Source organism: Leuresthes tenuis, unplaced genomic scaffold (genome assembly GCF_036924035.1).
Source record: "Leuresthes tenuis unplaced genomic scaffold, fLeuTen1.0.hap1 SCAF_11, whole genome shotgun sequence".
NCBI lineage: Eukaryota > Metazoa > Chordata > Actinopteri > Atheriniformes > Atherinopsidae > Leuresthes > Leuresthes tenuis.
In genome coordinates, this window is record NW_027325365.1 from 15,255,506 (window position 1) to 15,273,683 (window position 18,178).

The window sequence follows — 18,178 nt, forward strand, 5'->3', positions numbered from 1 at the left end:
CAGTGCACATCAAGCATGATTCGTGGAAGAATTTTTCCCTGTTACTTAGTCACCAGTCTACTGATCAGGCACTTGTGGGGGATTTGATGAGCGCTACTGGTAGTGGTTTTATGTGCCAATAGTTTTCTCGTGTCGGTGTGGAATGCTCTTGTTGTACTTCCCCACGAAATCCAGCTTCCTCCCTCAGCATTGTTCTTGGGCAATCAATGATATGACATCAGTGTGTGTACATGAGAGCCAGAGGGAGCGACAAGCGGAAATAAATGGGAGGAGATAGGAGGCTGGGCTGTAACTGAATTTAAATCCCTAATTCACGTTTTTTTTCTTTCTTTTTCCTAAATACAAACGTGTTTACATCCGTCGGCGTGGGTTTTACGTGGGCAGGAACAACGTACCCGCAGTTTGCTGAGTGACCAAACGAACACCTGTAAGAGGAGAGGAATTCTAAGTGCGCCGTGTTTACGGTAAAGCCGCTTGTTGATCCCGCCCTCCCTTTGATAGAAAACTCGGTGATGTCGCCTCGTCTTTAACTAGCTTGACCCAGAAGACAGGGAAGGAGGGGGAAAGAGGGCAGAAAATACGAAAAACGGAGCAGACAGAAGGGGTCGGGGCAGGCTTACCCTGAGCAGGTGAGGAGACTAATTAATTTTACCAGCTTCTTGGTGTATGAGGGTTCTTCTATCATTTTCTCATTGATTGTGGACGTATTGCAGCGTTGGCAAGGAGTGGTCACATATTCGACAGATCAGCACGACTCTCCGTGGCTAACGTTAGCCAACAATGCTAACGTAAAAGTTAAGCTGCTGCCCTGTTAATTACTGTGCATAGTGCGACTCGGATTAACTTTTGACATCAAGAAATGTAGCAAGAGAACAATAAAATGTGCGAGTTATCTGTAAAAGCTGCTTGACTGAACACTCCGCCTCTTGCGGCTAGTCGGTGTTTGCCATGCTAGCGTTAGCCCTGCTGTTGGCAGCGTTCTCGCTCGGCTATGTGGGTTATTGTGATGCTAACATTGCGAGACAGCCAAACCAGGTCATACGGCTGTGGAGCGAGCATTCAACCCAACTGGGTTTATTTTATCTGATTTTAGCTGAACCGTGGCGCTAGCCCAACCACCGAGTAATTTAGATGCTCGAATCTTTTGTTCATTTCGATGGCTTATTGTGTGCGCCCGTCTGTCTGTCTGTCTGTCTGTCTGTGTGTGTGTGTGGGTCTGAGAGAGGGAGAGAATTGCCTGCTCTGCTCGTCGCCACTGACCCATATTGGTTTCATACGTGAGCAGATCATTCACGACAGTATGTGGACACTTTGTAGGATTTCACTTGATCAGTGCTAACTGCTAACGGCTACCATTGGTTCACAGCGAGGGCTGCGATGGAAGGCTGGAGTGAGATACACTGGCTGCGCAGCCATGTATACATTTTCTATGATTTGACCCAGTTAACGCTGCAGTTGGCGGCACGTTTCGGTGCATACCGTCGGTGGCAGTCAGCTCGCGCAGATTAGTAGATTTCGTTACCTCGACGGTTTCCCGTTGGTAGAAAACCTCCACGAAGGTAGTTGGAAACATTTCGACATTTCGAAACATTCCCGTCTGTGTAAATTCACTGTTAAAGGCGGTGGTCTTTCACAGAGCCTGAGATAATTAGTTTGTGAACCCGTTGGGTGGGTCATGTGTGAACTTGTTTTGTTGGGGAAATGCTTTGGGTGGGGACAACTGTCAGCCTCCGTGTGAACAGGTAAACTCGCTTTTCCATTGTAAACGCATGTTTCGAGCAGGCACACACTGCTTTGAGATTTAAAGCCTTCCCTTTGGGCTTTAGGCCTGCCCGGGTGTATGTTTGAACACTGTGCGTTTGTTCTGCAGGTGTAATTGACTCGGGTCTGTGGCTGGTTTGATGTGCTGCTCCAGGAGCCACCACTAATAAGCTTTTCCAGGGACTTGTCTCCAAGTCGTTGTTTGATTGTTGACACATGCTCCCAACACAGACTGTGCTTGTGTCTGCTGTTTTAAGTTCTGCAGGTTAATCCATAAAGAGTGTGTGTCTACGTATGTGCATACCTGTTAACATCACATGTGTATGTGTTAGCAGGTAAGTGGATTAGCTTGGTAAAGCTTCAATCTCATTACAAGCCCAGGCCTCACACAGACTTAGAATTCAAATTGTAGTGTTGCTTAGCGGAAACAGGTGAACAGATGTGCGTTTCTCCACTGAATGTGCGTTTTCATTGGGAGGTTTTGCTGCTGATAGCAGGTGTAGGCGCTTGCAGGGTTTAATGTAGTTGACAAAGGCCTCATTGTTTGTTAGAATGTGCTCATAGATGTCCTCTGACAGGGTTAAGTGAGTCATGCTGACTGATGGCTGCAGAATCAGATGGAGGTATCTGACTCGTGGTTTGTCAGAGTGCAATCAGATGTTGTTGACCTCGAGGCGCGGTGCTTGCCATTTTGAACTTTTCTTTCTGTCCTGTTTTGACCGGCGGAGCATGACACGTCCTCTTTGCACTTTTGTTCCATTACCTCTGAAGTACACGCAATCCCAAAGTGATAGCAGTCGGCCAAAAGATGTGACCGTTTTGAACCGAACGTTTGATGTCATGCTTAACTAATAATTTTGCACTGAAGGAAAACAAAATGATTCAGTGGTTTGAATGTGTGAAGTCTGACTTAAATGAACAAAAAATCGTATAAAACAAATGTATATTTGGGGATATATATAATATAAATATAGATATGAAAGCAGAACAGAAAATGTTAGATGGGGAACCTCTTTTGCTAAATGGGAAGTGGTCTGTGGTCGCATGATCATCATTTGGGTCATTAGGAGTTTTCACCACAAAAGATGCTCTGTTGATGGAGGAGCGCAACCATCGTTGGATAGTTTATTAAAGTGTACGACCCAAAGACTTTCACTGTTTGTGTACAAGTAGTTTACCACTGCGCCATTGTGTCCCTTTACTCATCTCTAATGTTGAATCCATAACATCCTGTTTCTCAGGAAGTGGGAAAGAGGGGAAAGGGGAGGGGAATGGCAATGGGACGACATTGATTGTTTTCATTGTTCAACAAAACTCAGTGCTGACTTTCAAGGCCAAAACTAACAGCTGTGAGAGGGGGGGAGGTGGGTGGAGGACATAACTCATTAGTATACGAACAGCAACATAATTTAACCCCCTCAGACTCTTCGTACATGTGTCCAGTGATGGTCTCTGGCTATTTTCCCGCTTGTGTTTGTACTCGCGGTTGCACAAACTCCACATTGTTCCACCAACCTCCCAGACTGACAGCTGCAAACTCCCTGCTGCCTGTGGTCAAACCACAGTCACTCACACAATCGCACTCCCAGCTACAATTGCCAAGAAATAACAATCATAGTTTGTAATTCATCTGGTTAGAAACTTCAGTTGACCTCGTTGGTGAGATACGATTAGTTTTTGTTGATGGAAAGTTTGTTTTGGCTAAAATTATCGGAAGATGGTAGCTTAGGAGATATACAGTTGACACTCTCAATGTTTGTGTCGCAGTGACAAGATGGCTTGCCTTGAAATGCCACAACAGCACAGTAAACACTGATATCTGAATGATGATTGGCCTGTGTCCTGCTATGGTCTTTTTAACAGTGGCTGAGTGGGTGGGCCGCTAAGCTGAATTGACCCAAGACAATGCTAGGAATGCAAGATTAGCTTTTATCTTTCATTCAACAATCCTGACCTTATCTCTACCCCTCTTTTATCCCCATGTTTACCCTCACATTCTCTGTCTCCCTGCCCATCCAGTTATTTTATGTGAGCTTTTACACTCTGTCCATCTCGGGCTGAAGTGGATCAAATCTCCCCTGTCCAGGCTGTGCCCATATATAGACATGTGTGAAGCAGGACAGCAGTTTGTTATTGGTTCAGGTAGGAGGTTACGTCTCTGGGAGAGTGCATGTGTCATTGTGCCTTCCTGTAAATCGGTCTCATCCCGCATGTAAATCCTGGTTGTTGTGGTTGTTGCTGATTTCTCTTTCTTTTTCCCCCATTGGCCACTCCTTGTTTTCTCATTAGGCCATCTCACCTTCTTCTCTTTTCCCACACAAGCTTTTTAAAAATATTTTATTATTAAACACTCATATATTGCATATATTAAACCTTTAAAGGCTTTACCAGTAAAAAGGAAACTGGTGAAGTTATTTTAGTTGTAACCGTCTGTCTGCGGTGACGTCATAACAGCTGGCTCTCTTCTTTTGCACAGTCTAGTGCAGGTGAAACCGTGAGTCACTCATCACCATCTCCTAGACTCGTTTTGCCCGTGCTTGTCTCTCTGTTTGCGCTTGTTAATGCTCTCCCTGTGCAATCCACAAACACCTGCTCCCTGATGTGTAAATGCAGGTCACTGTTTGTTGCCCAAACTCCCAACTCTCACAAGTGTGTCTGTGTGTGTGTGTTGCTCATACAGAGAGAGAGAGACACACTGAGAAACTGAACTCAAGTTGCCCCTCCCCTACCTTGTCAAACCGGTGGTGCAGGTGTGAGTCTGGGTGTGTGTTGCAACGTCTGGGTTTTTTTCACCTTTAACGCCAGAGCTGATGAGAAATGCAGGTTGCTGCAGCAGAGCGTGTATCAACAGATAGGAGCATCCGCGTCTCTATGGTCCACTTGTTTAGCTCTGATACAGCCCCGTCTTTCTCCGGGCCGAGATAACACGGGATGTCGGAACGGATAAACGGAAGTTGAGGGAACGATCGGCGAACTAACAGAGTTGAGGGCTATAAGAAAAACAAAAAGCAAGGTTAAGCAGGAGATTAAAAAAAAAAATAGTTTGTAGAACATTTGGTTCTTGGACGCTGTTGCTGTTTTGCTTATTTATCTTTTTTTTTTTTTCTTTATGCTGACAGTAGATGTTCTGTGACCCAGAAATGGCTGCAGCTTGGTCAGCTTCCCATCACTTGCTGCCATACACAGCCAAACGTTGAGTAAATACAGGGTGTGTCCAAAGGCCAGAGCTACTGTATATCGGTCTCTTGCTATGCTTTCTGAGCTCACTGTGCAAACACAGCTCCTGTTGCCACACATGTATGGTATTCTCACTGTGTTGCTGTTTTTTTTTTTTTTTTTAACTGAGATGCCTTTGCTGAAATAATTCTCCCTCACTATCCTTGTTCTTCTCCCCCTTCCACCCTCTGTCCTCCTTTGCAGTCCATTCCCCTTGTTTCTGGGCTTGGTGGTTCAGTGGCATTCTACACATGAACAGTTAGAGCACCGTCTCTGACCTCGGCGTGATCGCTCACCTCTTCAACCAAAACCACGCCCACAGGTGAAGTGTGTGTTTTCGAATTTTTTTTAAAAAAAAAAAGAAAAGATTTTAGGCCTTTTCACATCTGAATTTTCGCGCCGAGACTGTTGCACGTTGGTGTCTTGTTTGAGAGTAAAAGAGGCGGCATGAGTGGCTCAAAGTTGACCTCTCGCTGATATGCCTCCGGACTGGTAAGGCAGGTAGTAAGAGAGGTGAAACGGACTATGTGTGCTAGGGCGAACCCTCACTCCAGAATGCACCCCTCTAAGCAGCAACAATGTCGTCCCGCGGCTGATTCTGCGATGCCGACTCGATGCGTGTAAGTACACACCGATGCAGGGCTGTACCGCCTTGGTCTTGCATGTGTGATTTGCAAAAAGAGGAAGAGTGATGCGTGAATGAGGTTTTTTTTAAATTTATTATTTATTTATTTTTAAACGTGCCAGTTTGGTGCCACTAATATGTGAAGAGGGCTATTGTCTTTTCAAGTGTTTGTCGTGCTCAAACCGTAATGAGAAGTATGCAGTTCTCCTTGGCTTAAATTATGTGAGAATTTTGTTCATCTTCCTGTTTAGATTTGAAAAAAAAAAAGCTGTATGTTTAATCGCTGAAAATAATTCTGCTGATGCATAGATGAAGACCACGATGACACAGTCCAGGGTAAAGTTTTGATGATTAGATAGTCCTATCAGAAATGCAAGGCACCGCTCACCACTCTGTGCTGCGTTTCCTATAGAAGGAGGTTCACGCGTTGCGCCGCTTTCTCACGCACTTCTTCCGAAGCTCCAAGGACACTTCCATGCGTGCGTCAGGTCACCGTTTTATTGATCTGAATGTGGAGGAAAATGTGATGTTGACGAATCAACATGCAAGTTGCATTTCTGACCAGTGTGCCCTCATCACATGCCATCATCCCCACTACCTGCATTTGTCTCATTCTGTCCTCTGTTTGAGAGTCAATGCACAACACCGGCTCCTGCTGTGTTTTCCTTTTTCACGTAGTAAAACTCTGGATTTTGATGACACCGACAGTTGTAAGCGGCGCATGTGGGCGGAAAAAAAAAATGGGAACGATTGAATCCAGCGTGGCAGGCCTTCCAAAGGCTGAGTGCCAACTGGAGACATGTCTTTACACTGATGACTATCGAGCTTTGAGCTTGAGCAATACCAAGATCAGCTCTTGTGAAATCTAGATGCCACTAGCATTCCGAGATGGTGTCTCAGTCTAAGTCACAGAACGTTATCTCTCAGCTGATGAATCAGACGGGGTGTAATAACCCTTTCGTTTTAGTATCGGCCCAAAAACAATCCTGCTCCACTTCAGAGTGACTGTTTTTGTTAGACGCCCTCCCTGTGCTGATGTGTAACGCCCCCCTCTTTCCCCTTGGGGCCGTGTAGTGTGTATGGAGCAGTGTGAGAGCGCAGCGGCTCTGCTGGAGTCGGTCAGGGAGCAGGAGGTGCAGTTTGAACAGCTGACCCGGGCGCTGGAGGAGGAGAGGAGGAGAGTGGGCCTCCCTGCCACCAGCCCCTCGGCCTTGGGGCGCCCCCTCCCTCACACACAGGTAACACGCCCCAGAAAACCCAAACATCCCCATCGCAAGTCTTTCATAGCCATTTTTTCACCATCACACCCTGTACATGATGGATCATCGTTCCCCTCATCCAGCCCGTCCAGTGAATTCATACAACATTTCCCCCCTCTGACATCCATCCATCCATCCATCCATCCATCCATCCATCCATCACTCATCCCTTCTCTCCTCGAGCGCGCCTCCTCTCCAAGTTTTTGCGTCTGTGTATGCTCTGTTCACCAGCTCTGCACCTTCAGAGTACGTCTCTTCCTGTGTTCTTGTCTACATGCCTTTCACTGCTGTTAACATGCCTGAGATGATGGCTGCACGCGTCCAGCATGCTTTCAGTCACTCGTCGGATGTCCTCTGACAAACTCGTGTACGCCCTTTGTTGTTGAATGTTGTGGAATTTCAGCTCCGCTCCTCTCTGCGCCAGCATGTCACTTTACCAAACGAGGTCGTGCATGTGTGACGTAGTCCTGCATCCAAAGAAGTATTTGTTATTTGTTATAGACTAATCATCCATTTGCATATGAGCATTGTTTGTGGACTGAATCCATTTATGTCGTCATAAAGCAAAATACTGTCTTTCTTGTTGCATTTCTCTTAGTCTTGTTTATGATCAAACGGTTACCGTAAGTTGAACTATGTACAGATTTCAGTCCTGTGTTTTGTTCTCTAAAGTTGAAAAAAAAAAAAAAAAAAACCTCATCATAATTTCTGGGAACTCGTGCAGATTTATCCAAATAGCCTGTTTATTTATGACAGAGAGCACAAAAAACAGAAGTAGTCAAGTTAATGCCAAAGTGAAGCAAGAAATCCAGCAAATAGTTTCATCTGTAAGACTGCTTTGACTATATATGCTTTATGCAATGTTTAGATTTTTAGCTTTGTTTTTAGTTCACAAAAGCAACTGGGGAACAGAGATTCAGACCCCCACCCCCCCAAAAAAAACCCAACAACTTCTGTTTGAAGTTTGAAGTCCGTTTGACTCAAATTCTGCTGCTTTGTTTACTCTGTCCTGTTTATTATTATGGTTTTTTTAAATACTATTTCGTGGTCTCAACCGCTTCCGGTTTTGAAGTTTATTTAGGTAACAAACAAAAAAATGTTGGAGCTATATGTATATATATATATATATATTTATTTTTTTTTGGGATGTTTTTTTTTTTCTTTTTCTTTTTCTTTTAAATTTTCAGAGCTTACTTGTTTTTGTCTCTTCTTCATCTCCTCCAAAAGATGAAGGCCAAAAAAAGCATGCATTTGTCTTGTATCCAGAAGTATGATCACTGGTGGAGATGTGCTATATGTGCTCTACTGTCAAAGCTCCAAAAACACATCAAAGTTTGCCAGTAAAAGACACATATAGCATATATATATATATATATATATATATATATATATATATATATATATATATATATATATATATATATATTCCCCTCTGGCTATAAATGCCCTGCCTACACTTCCCGTTACTTTTTAATAATAGTTGTTCCTCCTTGTGGACGTACAGTGAAGTGCAGTAGATGTCGTGCAAACCAGGTTGAAGGAGGTTTTTGATGATTTTGAAATTCTTTCTCTTCTTCGTCACCATAACAGTAACACTGGAACTTATGCTATCTGTGGGTGGATGGGTGGTGGCTGTAAAAAGTTACCAAAGCGATCCAGTGATGCTGTGTACGCATGATGTGAATGCAGATATTTCTGGAAGTTTGGTACGGCTGAGTAAAAACTGGTACTGTGTCACTTGATTACGTAAGAGTTTTGGGAAGGAGGAAGCAGGTGGTGTGGATGACTGACTGCTTTCCAAGATGTGCTCCTCTGTGTCTGGCACTGATTCACAGACCATAAACAAGCAAGGATGGTTTGGCCTGCACTGCATGTGCCTCAGTAGCAGTGCTTCTGTCTGCTTCCTGAGTGGTTGTAAGAAGCAGGCAGCCCTGGCTACTGGGAGACGTGCCTTTTTAATCATAGCTGCGTCCTGTTGCTTTAGCAGAATGATATGAAACTTTTTTTTTTTTCTTAATCTCGTCTTGTTCTTTTATCACAGAACGGGCGTTTAGGGGATGCAGACATAGAGCGTCTGAAACTGACTGACTCGTACATAAACGGCACACAGGTAAGTGCCTGTTGAGATGTGTGTATGTATGTATATCAGAGTTGATTATTTGTTTTGTAGTACTGATGTTTGCATGTGTTACAGTACAGGATGGTTGACCCTGCACACGGCGCTCTGGATGAGAGCTATACACCAGAGGATGACTCCCATGAAGCACACTCGGTCTTCTCTGAGGAAGGAATCACACGGCGGGCAGATAATGGGGTAGCGTGAGAGTTTCTATTTCCAAGTGTCATATCCGTGTCATCAGACTCTACAGTTAAAAAGAAAAGAAAAAATGATACATTTGTCCTGATCTCACTTTCTGTCAGATGAAGAAACCAATTTCGCGCACAGTCTTGCCCACTGAGTCGCTGTCCACCGATGGGGGCTTTTCAGTGCCTGGAATGGGCGTCTACAGCGCCACACTGGACCGTCCTTACAGGCCGCCTGGTGTAGGCGACTACCCCACTGCTACAGTACCCAGAAATTATCACTATGGCCCCGTAGGAGCGTATGATGACTACCGGGGAGGTCCACCGTCGGAGGCATACACTAGTCTGAGCAGGGGCTCACACATGGATGAGCGCTACAGGTACGATGGCACAAAAGCTGCGGGAAACTCTTATTGTCTTTAAGGACAGCTCATCTTAACACGTATAGTAACTAAAGTTTTTGGTGGCAGTCCAAAGGCATAAGTCGTTCCTTCATATTTTATCCTTGGTAGCCACTAATAATAAGGCCACTGATGTTGTTGTTGGTGTATTTATTTATTCGTTTATCCATTTATTTTTAAACCCCTTTTTCTATTGCATATTATAAATAACATGCATCTGAGATTAACACATGCTGTGTTTGTGTTTGAGAATGCTAGAAAATAGCACTGTAATACCATGTCGGAAGCCTATTTTTAATGCATCACCTGTTCTTTAGTCATTCCAAGGAGTGTGAGATGCACACTTGATCCGGATTTAAAAAGCTGCGTTGGGAAACCAGATGACATGCATCTGTGGCTGTTAACAGCACTCATTCTCCAGCACTGTCATTCTGAAATGTAATTTTAAGGAAAAGATTGTGCTTGAGTGACTTCCATCGTTCCTATTTTTCTTCAGGCCGGTTGATGGCTACCGAACTCTGGATTCTGGTTACCGGGCCCCAAGCCGTCAGCAGCTTGACCCGTATGCTGCACAGCCTCAGGTGAGCCGAGGAATGAGGGCCATGGGCTCAGCAATGGAGATGAGGTATGGCCACGGCCACTATGGTATGGAGGATGATCAGCGCAGCGTGGGATACGATGAATACGGCATGGGACCTCCACCTATGCATCCCGGAGGCTACGGTACCATGCCACGCCTGGGGCCAGGCCCTGGGGGCATGGACAGACGCAGACTCAGGTAAAACATAAATCTGCTCTTCTGCACTGAAGCCAGAATCTGTTATCTTTGATTTGCTCCTAACAGGTTTTCTATCTCCTCCTGTGACTTGCAGGAGCTGTGAGGATACTTTAGATGGTGACATGGGAGGGGTTGACCCATACGCATGGGGCGTTCCCATGACGATGGATAGGGGTAGCATGGCCTCTCTGGACAGCACATTGAGAAAGGCCCCTCCCGCTTCATGGAGACAGCCAGAACTACCAGAGGTGATCGCCATGTTGAACTACCGTCTAGACCCTGTCAAGACGAACGCCGCTGCCTTCCTTCAGCATCTCACATTCAAAAATGACAAGGTGAAAACATCCCCACATTTACATCCAAACTATTAGCATTTCATCCTTTTACTATTTCTCTTTTTGTATTTTACTTTTATTTATATATATATTATCTGAGCATGCTAATTGTGTTTTCAGGTAAAGTCAGAAGTGCGTCGGCTGAAGGGTATCCCAGCCTTAGTGTCACTGTTGGACCACCCCAGCAAGGAGGTTCACCACTCAGCCTGTGGAGCACTGAAGAACATTTCGTACGGACGAGATGCAGACAACAAGATTGCCATTAAAAACTGCGATGGAGTACCTGCTCTGGTCCGATTGCTGAGGAAAACTCGTGACCAGGACCTCACCGACACCATCACAGGTACCTCCCCTCACAGGATCTGTTTTATTATGTGCTCTTCCTTTGGTTACTACCACCAAACATGACTCTCGTCGCATTGTGAGTGACATTTGTTCTATAATTCCAGGGACCCTGTGGAACCTTTCCTCCCATGATTCGGTAAAGATGGAGATTGTGGACCACGCTCTGCATGCCCTGGCCGACGAGGTGATCGTTCCACACTCGGGCTGGGAGAGAGGGAGCAACGGAGGAGGAGAGGAGAGTTGCAAACCACGACATCTGGAGTGGGAGACTGCCTTGACCAACACTGCTGGCTGCCTTAGGTATGTGAGGGTTCAGAGGATGGAAGTGAGCCTGGACACGGCCAGGCTTATTTTAAGAAGAAAACCTGCAATTATGTGCTTAACTTTCTGCCTCTTCAACAGGAATGTGAGCTCAGAGCGCAGTGAGGCCAGGCGAAAACTGAGAGAATGCACAGGGCTGGTGGATTCACTCATGTACATCGTCCAGTCGCAGATCAACCGCAAAGACGTGGATAATAAAGTAACCGCTCACTGGAGTCATTGATCTCTTTGTGTTTTTGACTTTTGTGCTTATTTGTAGGAGTATGTGTCTCTCTGACTGATCATGTTGTCCCTTTTCATTCCTTTTTTCTGCAGCTGGTGGAGAATAGCGTGTGCCTCCTGAGGAACCTGTCGTATCAGGTTCACCGCGAAATCCCCGGTTGTGAACGCTACGCCGAGGCCGCGCCCATCAACCAGGGCCCGCCCCCAACTAGCAAAGGAGGCTGCTTTGGCTCTCGAAAGGGTAAAGGTCAGTATCGGAGAGTTATTAAAGCCGAGAGCTCCGCTGTGTCTGACAGATTAGCTGCTCAAAGACAGGCAGTTGCTGGCTTGTTTGAGCTTGCTGGTGGCGGAAGCATCTGTCGCTGTTTTTTCACACTCTGCCACTGTTTCCCCTTCTTTTTTTCTTTCTTTTTTTTATTTTTTCCCCCCCTCCTCTTCGTCCTTCTTCTGTCTTCCCACCCTCCTTCATGTCTACCTGTCTCTCTGCTGTGTTTAGATGAGTGGTTTTCCAAAGGTAAGATTTTCCTCTTGGTGTTCTCATGAACATTTAAAGCTACTGTCACAACTAGTTTACTAACGCAAAAACGAAACCTTCAGAGAAACAAGACTGTCCACTGTTGAAGTCACATGCAGCAGACTGGCATGATCATTTGATGTCACTGAATCAACACTGCATGCGGACGATGCTCGTCTCAGTGGTTGCATGTTCACCTTTTCTAAAAAAGAATGCACTAAAGTAGAAGACTGAGAATATCTGACTGTTCAATTCATGCAGAACAGCATATTTACTTTGTATTATCAGCTAAGTCTTTTTCTTTTCTTTTTTTTTAATTACAGGAAAGAAGGATGTAGATGATGGAAGTGGAGATCACATTGATATTCCAAAGAGGACAACACCTGCCAAAGGTGATTATTTATTTATTTTTTTTGCCCCACTGACATTTATAACCGAGAGGCTCCAATTCCTCTTTTCTTTATTAGCTGTCGCTGTGCTGTGAAAGGATGACATCTGGTTCAAGACACAAGCCTTTGTTCCCATATTTCAAACTCAACATGAGTTGTTGTTTTTTTTTTTTCAGGACCACTGAACTATTACTTTCTTATTTAGTTCTGTTGCTTGGTGTTTAGTTAGCCGGATGTCTCTAGACAAACAGCATTAATCTATTGGATAACAGTTATCTTAGCAAAGTGGTAGTCCGTACAGGTGGAGGGTCTGCTGGTGCACTTTGATTTGCTCTGACAGGCAGAACAACTGAAACTTTAAATCAAGACTGCGGAGTTTTATCAAACCAACCTCTGCAAACCTAAACTAACGGCCTTCTCTTTTTGTTGACATCAGGTTATGAGCTGTTGTTCCAGCCAGAGGTGGTTCGCATTTACACATCGCTGCTCAGAGAGAGCAAGAACCCTTCTGTGCTCGAGGCTGCCGCCGGTGCCATCCAGAACCTGTGTGCTGGCCGATGGACTGTTAGTAGCATTTCCTGTTGTTATAAGGAGCATCCTCAGCATTGATTTAAATTTCCCTGTATTCTTAATCTTGAACCCACCGTGTTGTTTATTTAGCGGTCTTTCTGTTGCCAGTACACTGCTGTTATTTGACCAAACTAATGCTTCTTACTGCATCTCTTTGTCTGTGGTTCAGTATGGTCGTTATATCAGGGCGACTGTCCGTCTGGAGAAAGGTCTGCCTATGATGGCAGAACTGCTGGCTCATGGTAACGACCGTGTGGTTCGAGCGATGTCTGGAGCTCTGAGGAACCTTGCTATCGACAACCGCAACTTTGAGCTATTAGGCAAGACAAAAGTTCTCTCTTTTTTTAGTTCTATATCAGCTCTGAGTTGTTGTGCAAAATGATTCCATGTTGACTCACTGTGTTCCTCCTAAAGGTTTGCATGCTGTGCCTCACCTTGTGGCCAACCTGCCTGGAGGCCAGAAACAGTCTGGACGCACTTTATCAGAGGAAACGATCGTGTCAGTACTGAGCACGCTTTCTGAGGTGGTGGGCAACAGTCTGGAGGCAGCAAAGACCATCCGAGCGTCACAAGGGATCGAAAGGCTGGTGCTTATCAACAAGGACGGGTAAGTGTTCTCTCACTACAGACATAAACATAGTCCTTTCATTGGGTTTTCTGGTGCTCACACTTTCCCTAACGTTCAGATGCTCTCAAATGTCAGCAGAATGAAGTGTTTCTGTGCAAGACATAAGGAACATCAGTAACGCGTGAACATATTTCCTGGTGTCCTGCAGAAAACGCTCTGACCGTGAGGTGCGAGGGGCGGGGCAGGTGCTGCAGCTGGTTTGGGCTCACAAAGAGCTGCGGAAGCCTCTCGAGAAAGACGGCTGGAAGAAGACGGACTTCATGGTCAACCTCAACCCCACCAGCAATGGCCCGAGCAGCCGAGCTAACGGCACCTACGAGGAGAGCACCACACCACTACTGGACAGAGGTCAGCCAGAGTAATTATTGATGCCTCAAAATGCTTGATCTAAAATTTTAAAGACCAAAATGTTTTTTTCCTTTTTTCTTTTATTTAATTTTTTATAAATCTTAACTTTTGACTGTTTATTTTTTCTCAGGGGAAAAGAGGGACATGATTCCTATGAATGACCTTGGCCCTGGTTAGTACATTTATTTCTGCTGCTCTTATTTTTTTTTTTAATCGGGAAGAGAACTCCAAAGATTGTGTCTTTGGAAATCAAATCTGTACTGATAATAACCCCCCCCTTTCAGAGGCCTACTCTACACTGGACCAGAGGGAGCGGAGACACACTCTGGATGACACCACAGACACTTTACCGGTACTTTGATTCACTCCCGAACACATTCCCCATGATTGCTGGCTTAACTCACGCTAATTCCTAACCACCTGCACAATATTGAATATTTCCTTACTGTAACCTTTAAACCTCACAATAACTGACACTTCTCTGTCTCGCATTCACTTCCTGTCCACCTTCTTTGTTTCTCTCTTTCTGTGGTTCTCTCTCAGCGAGGGGTGTATGGGGGCAGAAAGGGCTCCCTGCCTCTGTTGGACTCCTACGATGGTTAGCCCTCCCCCCCTCCCCTCTACTCCCCTCTGCATGTAACAGCATGGTATGTCCAACTGACCTCTAATCCTGCATGGACTCTTTGAGCTGTGTTCCTTACGTCTTGTATAAATTTCAACCCTCGATGACACCTAGTCTGCGTTCACAGTGGTGTACTGAAACTCGGGCAGAGGACTATCATGCTGATGCCTAACTATGTGGTTCCCTGGTGTTCTGTGCTGTACATGCTGGTGTAGTGTGCTGCAAGGTGTTCCTTGTGCATTGTGGTCCATTCAGTCTGTCAGTTTAGATTTGAGTCCCAGTCGATGATGATGGTGGTGAAGATCTAAATCCTCTGAATAATAACTTTTGTCCGTGCAGTGGTGGTGTCACAAAACCAGAACTTTGACTTAAGCACTCCCGAAACATAATTCTTCTTATGATATGAGGAAAAAAAGCTTAATGCTTCTCAAAGCAGCATCGGGATGGATGTTAAAACAATTCGCATATAGTTATTTATATCATAATTTGTAGTTCATTCTGGAATTAACACACAGACGGATGAGCCTGCATGGCGTCCTGCCCATCCGGTTACAGCAGCTTAGAGGGTACATGTGTCCGCTGGAGGCTGCTCCATCACCCACTGATATCTAAAAATGACAACACTCCTACTCTGCGTGTGCTTCGTTGCTTGTTCCCTGCGCTGTTGTACATGAGAGCGCTCTCCTGTGGTTGTGCACGGAACTACAACAATGCAAGCCCCAGAATATGAGAAGATTCAGCCTTGTTATAATTCTTGGGTGTGACGAACATCAAGAGCAACAACCTGTTTTCAGATCATTAACTAAACATGTAGCAGACTTTTAAAGGAGCGGCACTTCTCTTTAAAGACTGTCCTCTCTTCTTAACTCCTCCCTACGAGGAGGCGACGGGCATTTAAAATCGCCGCTGGTTCGATGTGACGCAGCTGCAGCGTTAAAACCCGCATTTAAGTGTTTTGGGGTGTGTCTAAGGTACATGTTTCATGTTGCGGATGCTGTAAAGACTTCCACAGACGACTCACCGGCGTATGCTCGCTCACAGCTCCTCCCGAAGCCTCCTTACTCTCCTCTCCTCTGGCTGAATTTCACAGACAAAGAGGATGGAGGAGACAAGACTCTGAAATTAAACAAATGACCAAACTAGTCTCTTTGCTCCCCGGCTGAGGGTTTTATGTCGGCGTGAATTCAACCTGGGGCGTTATAGGAAGTCTGTAATTGTGACGGCACCAGTGTACAGCACGCCGTACTTGTACCACTTAAGTCTTCTGTTGCCTTGTATGTGTTGGTTAGCCACAGAAATGTTAACTTTCTGCTCATGTCTGTTCTAACCGATGCGCTTTGGTCTGTTCCTCCAGAAAAACTGATAGTGTGCATCACCCAGTTGGGGCCGTCCCTGCCCTACCACTGCTACTGAGGAGAGAAGACCCAGACACACACAGACCGTCTCCTCTTCCCTCCTTAAATTCCTCTCTTCCTCTCTATCGCCACACAGATGGGATCTGAAGATGAGGGTTGGCATCCAAAGAAAGCGGTTATGTTGTAGACAAAAAGTTTCATGCAGCACAAACACACACAAACACACACACACACACACACACACACACACTATTTCATTCAACTGTAGCAGCAGCAGAAATATATTCAGTTTATAAATTATAATTCTCTTCTGTAAAGGCAATCACCTTTGTTGACAATCATTTAATTCCGGTGTTTTCATCCTGCTTGTTTTTCTTTTTTCTTCCTTCTATCAAAAGTAGAATTATTTTGTTTTGTTTTGTTTTTTTTTTTTCCTTCTCACGGCCGACTTGTTGCCAACACCCGCACCCTGGCACCGAACTTGTATTTAGACTTCGATGTAGGGTATATACTGTATATAAAAAGAAAAACGGGAGGACTGCATTAGTTTTGGCTCATTAATTTAAATTGTCCCTTTACTGGGAATGTTGGGAGTTTGGACGCACCGGCAGGCCGCCCTGTAGATGCAGAATGTTTATATAGGAGTTATTTTTCTGTCTAGATTTATTTTCTCTGTTGGGATGAGCACAGACCTGAAAGGGCAGGTGTGTGTGTATATTTGTCAAACGCTAAACCTGTGACTGTGTGTGTGTGTGTGTTGAAAATGACTATGGACCTTTTTTTTTTTTTTATTTGATCTTTTTTGTTTTTCTTCCTTTTTTGAGTGTCTTTGCGTGAACGGACCAGACACAGGAGGCGCCGCATGCTGATTGTCTCATCGGTCATGATGTCTCGCTTTTCTTGTGTTCCCTTCATCCAGTGACAGATTTTTTTTTCTCCCTTCTCTTTTATGTTCCTGCTGCCTCTTGTGTTTTTGTATTTTTAAAGTTGTTTTTTTTTTTTTTACAAGATTTCACCCTTTTTGTTCGGACTTGGCAGATTTAGCTGACCTGTCCAGTCCAACATGTCAGACCCTGTTACTGGGAGGATGTGAAGCTGTGGATCAACACTACTACAATCTAAACCACTATCATCTAACCATTCCTAACTCTTCTGTCGAAGATGCTGGCTCGGTTTCAAGTTCCAAAGGAAGAGGAGAATCATTTGATGCGATGAGCTCTGAAAGTCTGACTCATTCATAAGCAAATGTACAATAATACTTTGTAGGCATTCAGGTCTGCATCTGTTCTACAGTGCTGCAAATAAAACTACGAATTTGAGAGGGTTGATCTTTCAGAAGAGACCTGAGATTTAGCAAATATGGGAGAGAGAACTGATGTTTAATATAAATCGGGAGGTAGACACAAAAAGCAGTTTTGTGTCTGTGACCCATTTGTTTTGACCATTTAAGTGTTGTATTTTGTTTCCTTTTGTGTCTGGTTTGTATTTTATTTCGGGGTTTGTATGTGGGTGAGAGCATTATGCAATTTGTTCTACTTTTTAATCCAACTTTTACAGCTCTGGCTTTTAAATGCAAAAAAAAAAAAAAAAAAAAGACCAATCTTTTTCTTTTTTTTTTTCTTCTCTCTTTGTTTCTAAACTTGTCTCATACATAGTATATTTGTACTGTTGCCTAACCATGTAAAATGATGATGTACCATTCATACCTGCCTTGGCTCTGAGAACTTGCTTTTTCAGTGAAATATGTAACTGGTAATACTGTTGTTTTTTTTATATAAATAAAGATCTTTTCTTGGAAAAGTTTTCGAGACGTGTGCAGTGGTTGTGAGGAAAGACTGAACGTGTCGCTGAACGTGTCTAATTAAAGAGAGACAGTCTGTGTAATTTCATCCCCTGGCACGTGTTCGGGCAGATGGCAAATGCTTAGCCTCCACACCGTTTGATCTTCACTCCCTAACATCATTTTGCTCCATTAAAGCTTAGTTTTGGGTTGGTTAATTATCAAGTATTTCTATCCAGGAAAGAATTTGTGCTGCTAGACATTTTTTAGACTCCATGCAAACACATTCTTCTGCAAATTTAACTCTGAACTGTGTACGTGGATCTTCTTTTGAGCTTTTAAACGCCATATTCGCCACAGCACTGCTGGCTCTTGACTTTTTTTTCTTTTTGTTTTTAGCTTTGC

General features: G+C 44.5%; 1 protein-coding gene across 6 annotated transcripts; it reads left to right on the top strand.

Annotated features, from left to right (window-relative positions):
- Nucleotides 1-426: 426 nt before the first annotated feature.
- LOC140318060 (catenin delta-1-like) lies at nt 427-17,793 on the top strand. 6 transcript variants are annotated; one of them, XM_072395677.1, is made up of 22 exons: nt 427-629; nt 5,182-5,299; nt 6,677-6,840; nt 8,903-8,971; nt 9,056-9,175; nt 9,283-9,545; nt 10,063-10,344; nt 10,439-10,679; nt 10,800-11,022; nt 11,129-11,324; nt 11,427-11,544; nt 11,661-11,814; nt 12,064-12,081; nt 12,405-12,473; nt 12,907-13,034; nt 13,210-13,360; nt 13,455-13,647; nt 13,817-14,016; nt 14,147-14,188; nt 14,301-14,368; nt 14,560-14,663; nt 15,993-17,793. In XM_072395677.1, exons 3-21 carry the CDS (start codon nt 6,682-6,684, stop codon nt 14,617-14,619), a joined length of 2,754 nt encoding a protein of 917 aa, XP_072251778.1. In that variant the 5' UTR covers nt 427-629; nt 5,182-5,299; nt 6,677-6,681; the 3' UTR covers nt 14,620-14,663; nt 15,993-17,793. The 6 variants fall into 6 exon arrangements, with proteins under 6 accessions (XP_072251778.1, XP_072251776.1, XP_072251779.1 ...); XM_072395675.1 differs by having other exon boundaries at nt 14,560-14,614; XM_072395678.1 differs by lacking the exon at nt 14,560-14,663 and having other exon boundaries at nt 428-629.
- Nucleotides 17,794-18,178: the final 385 nt, after the last annotated feature.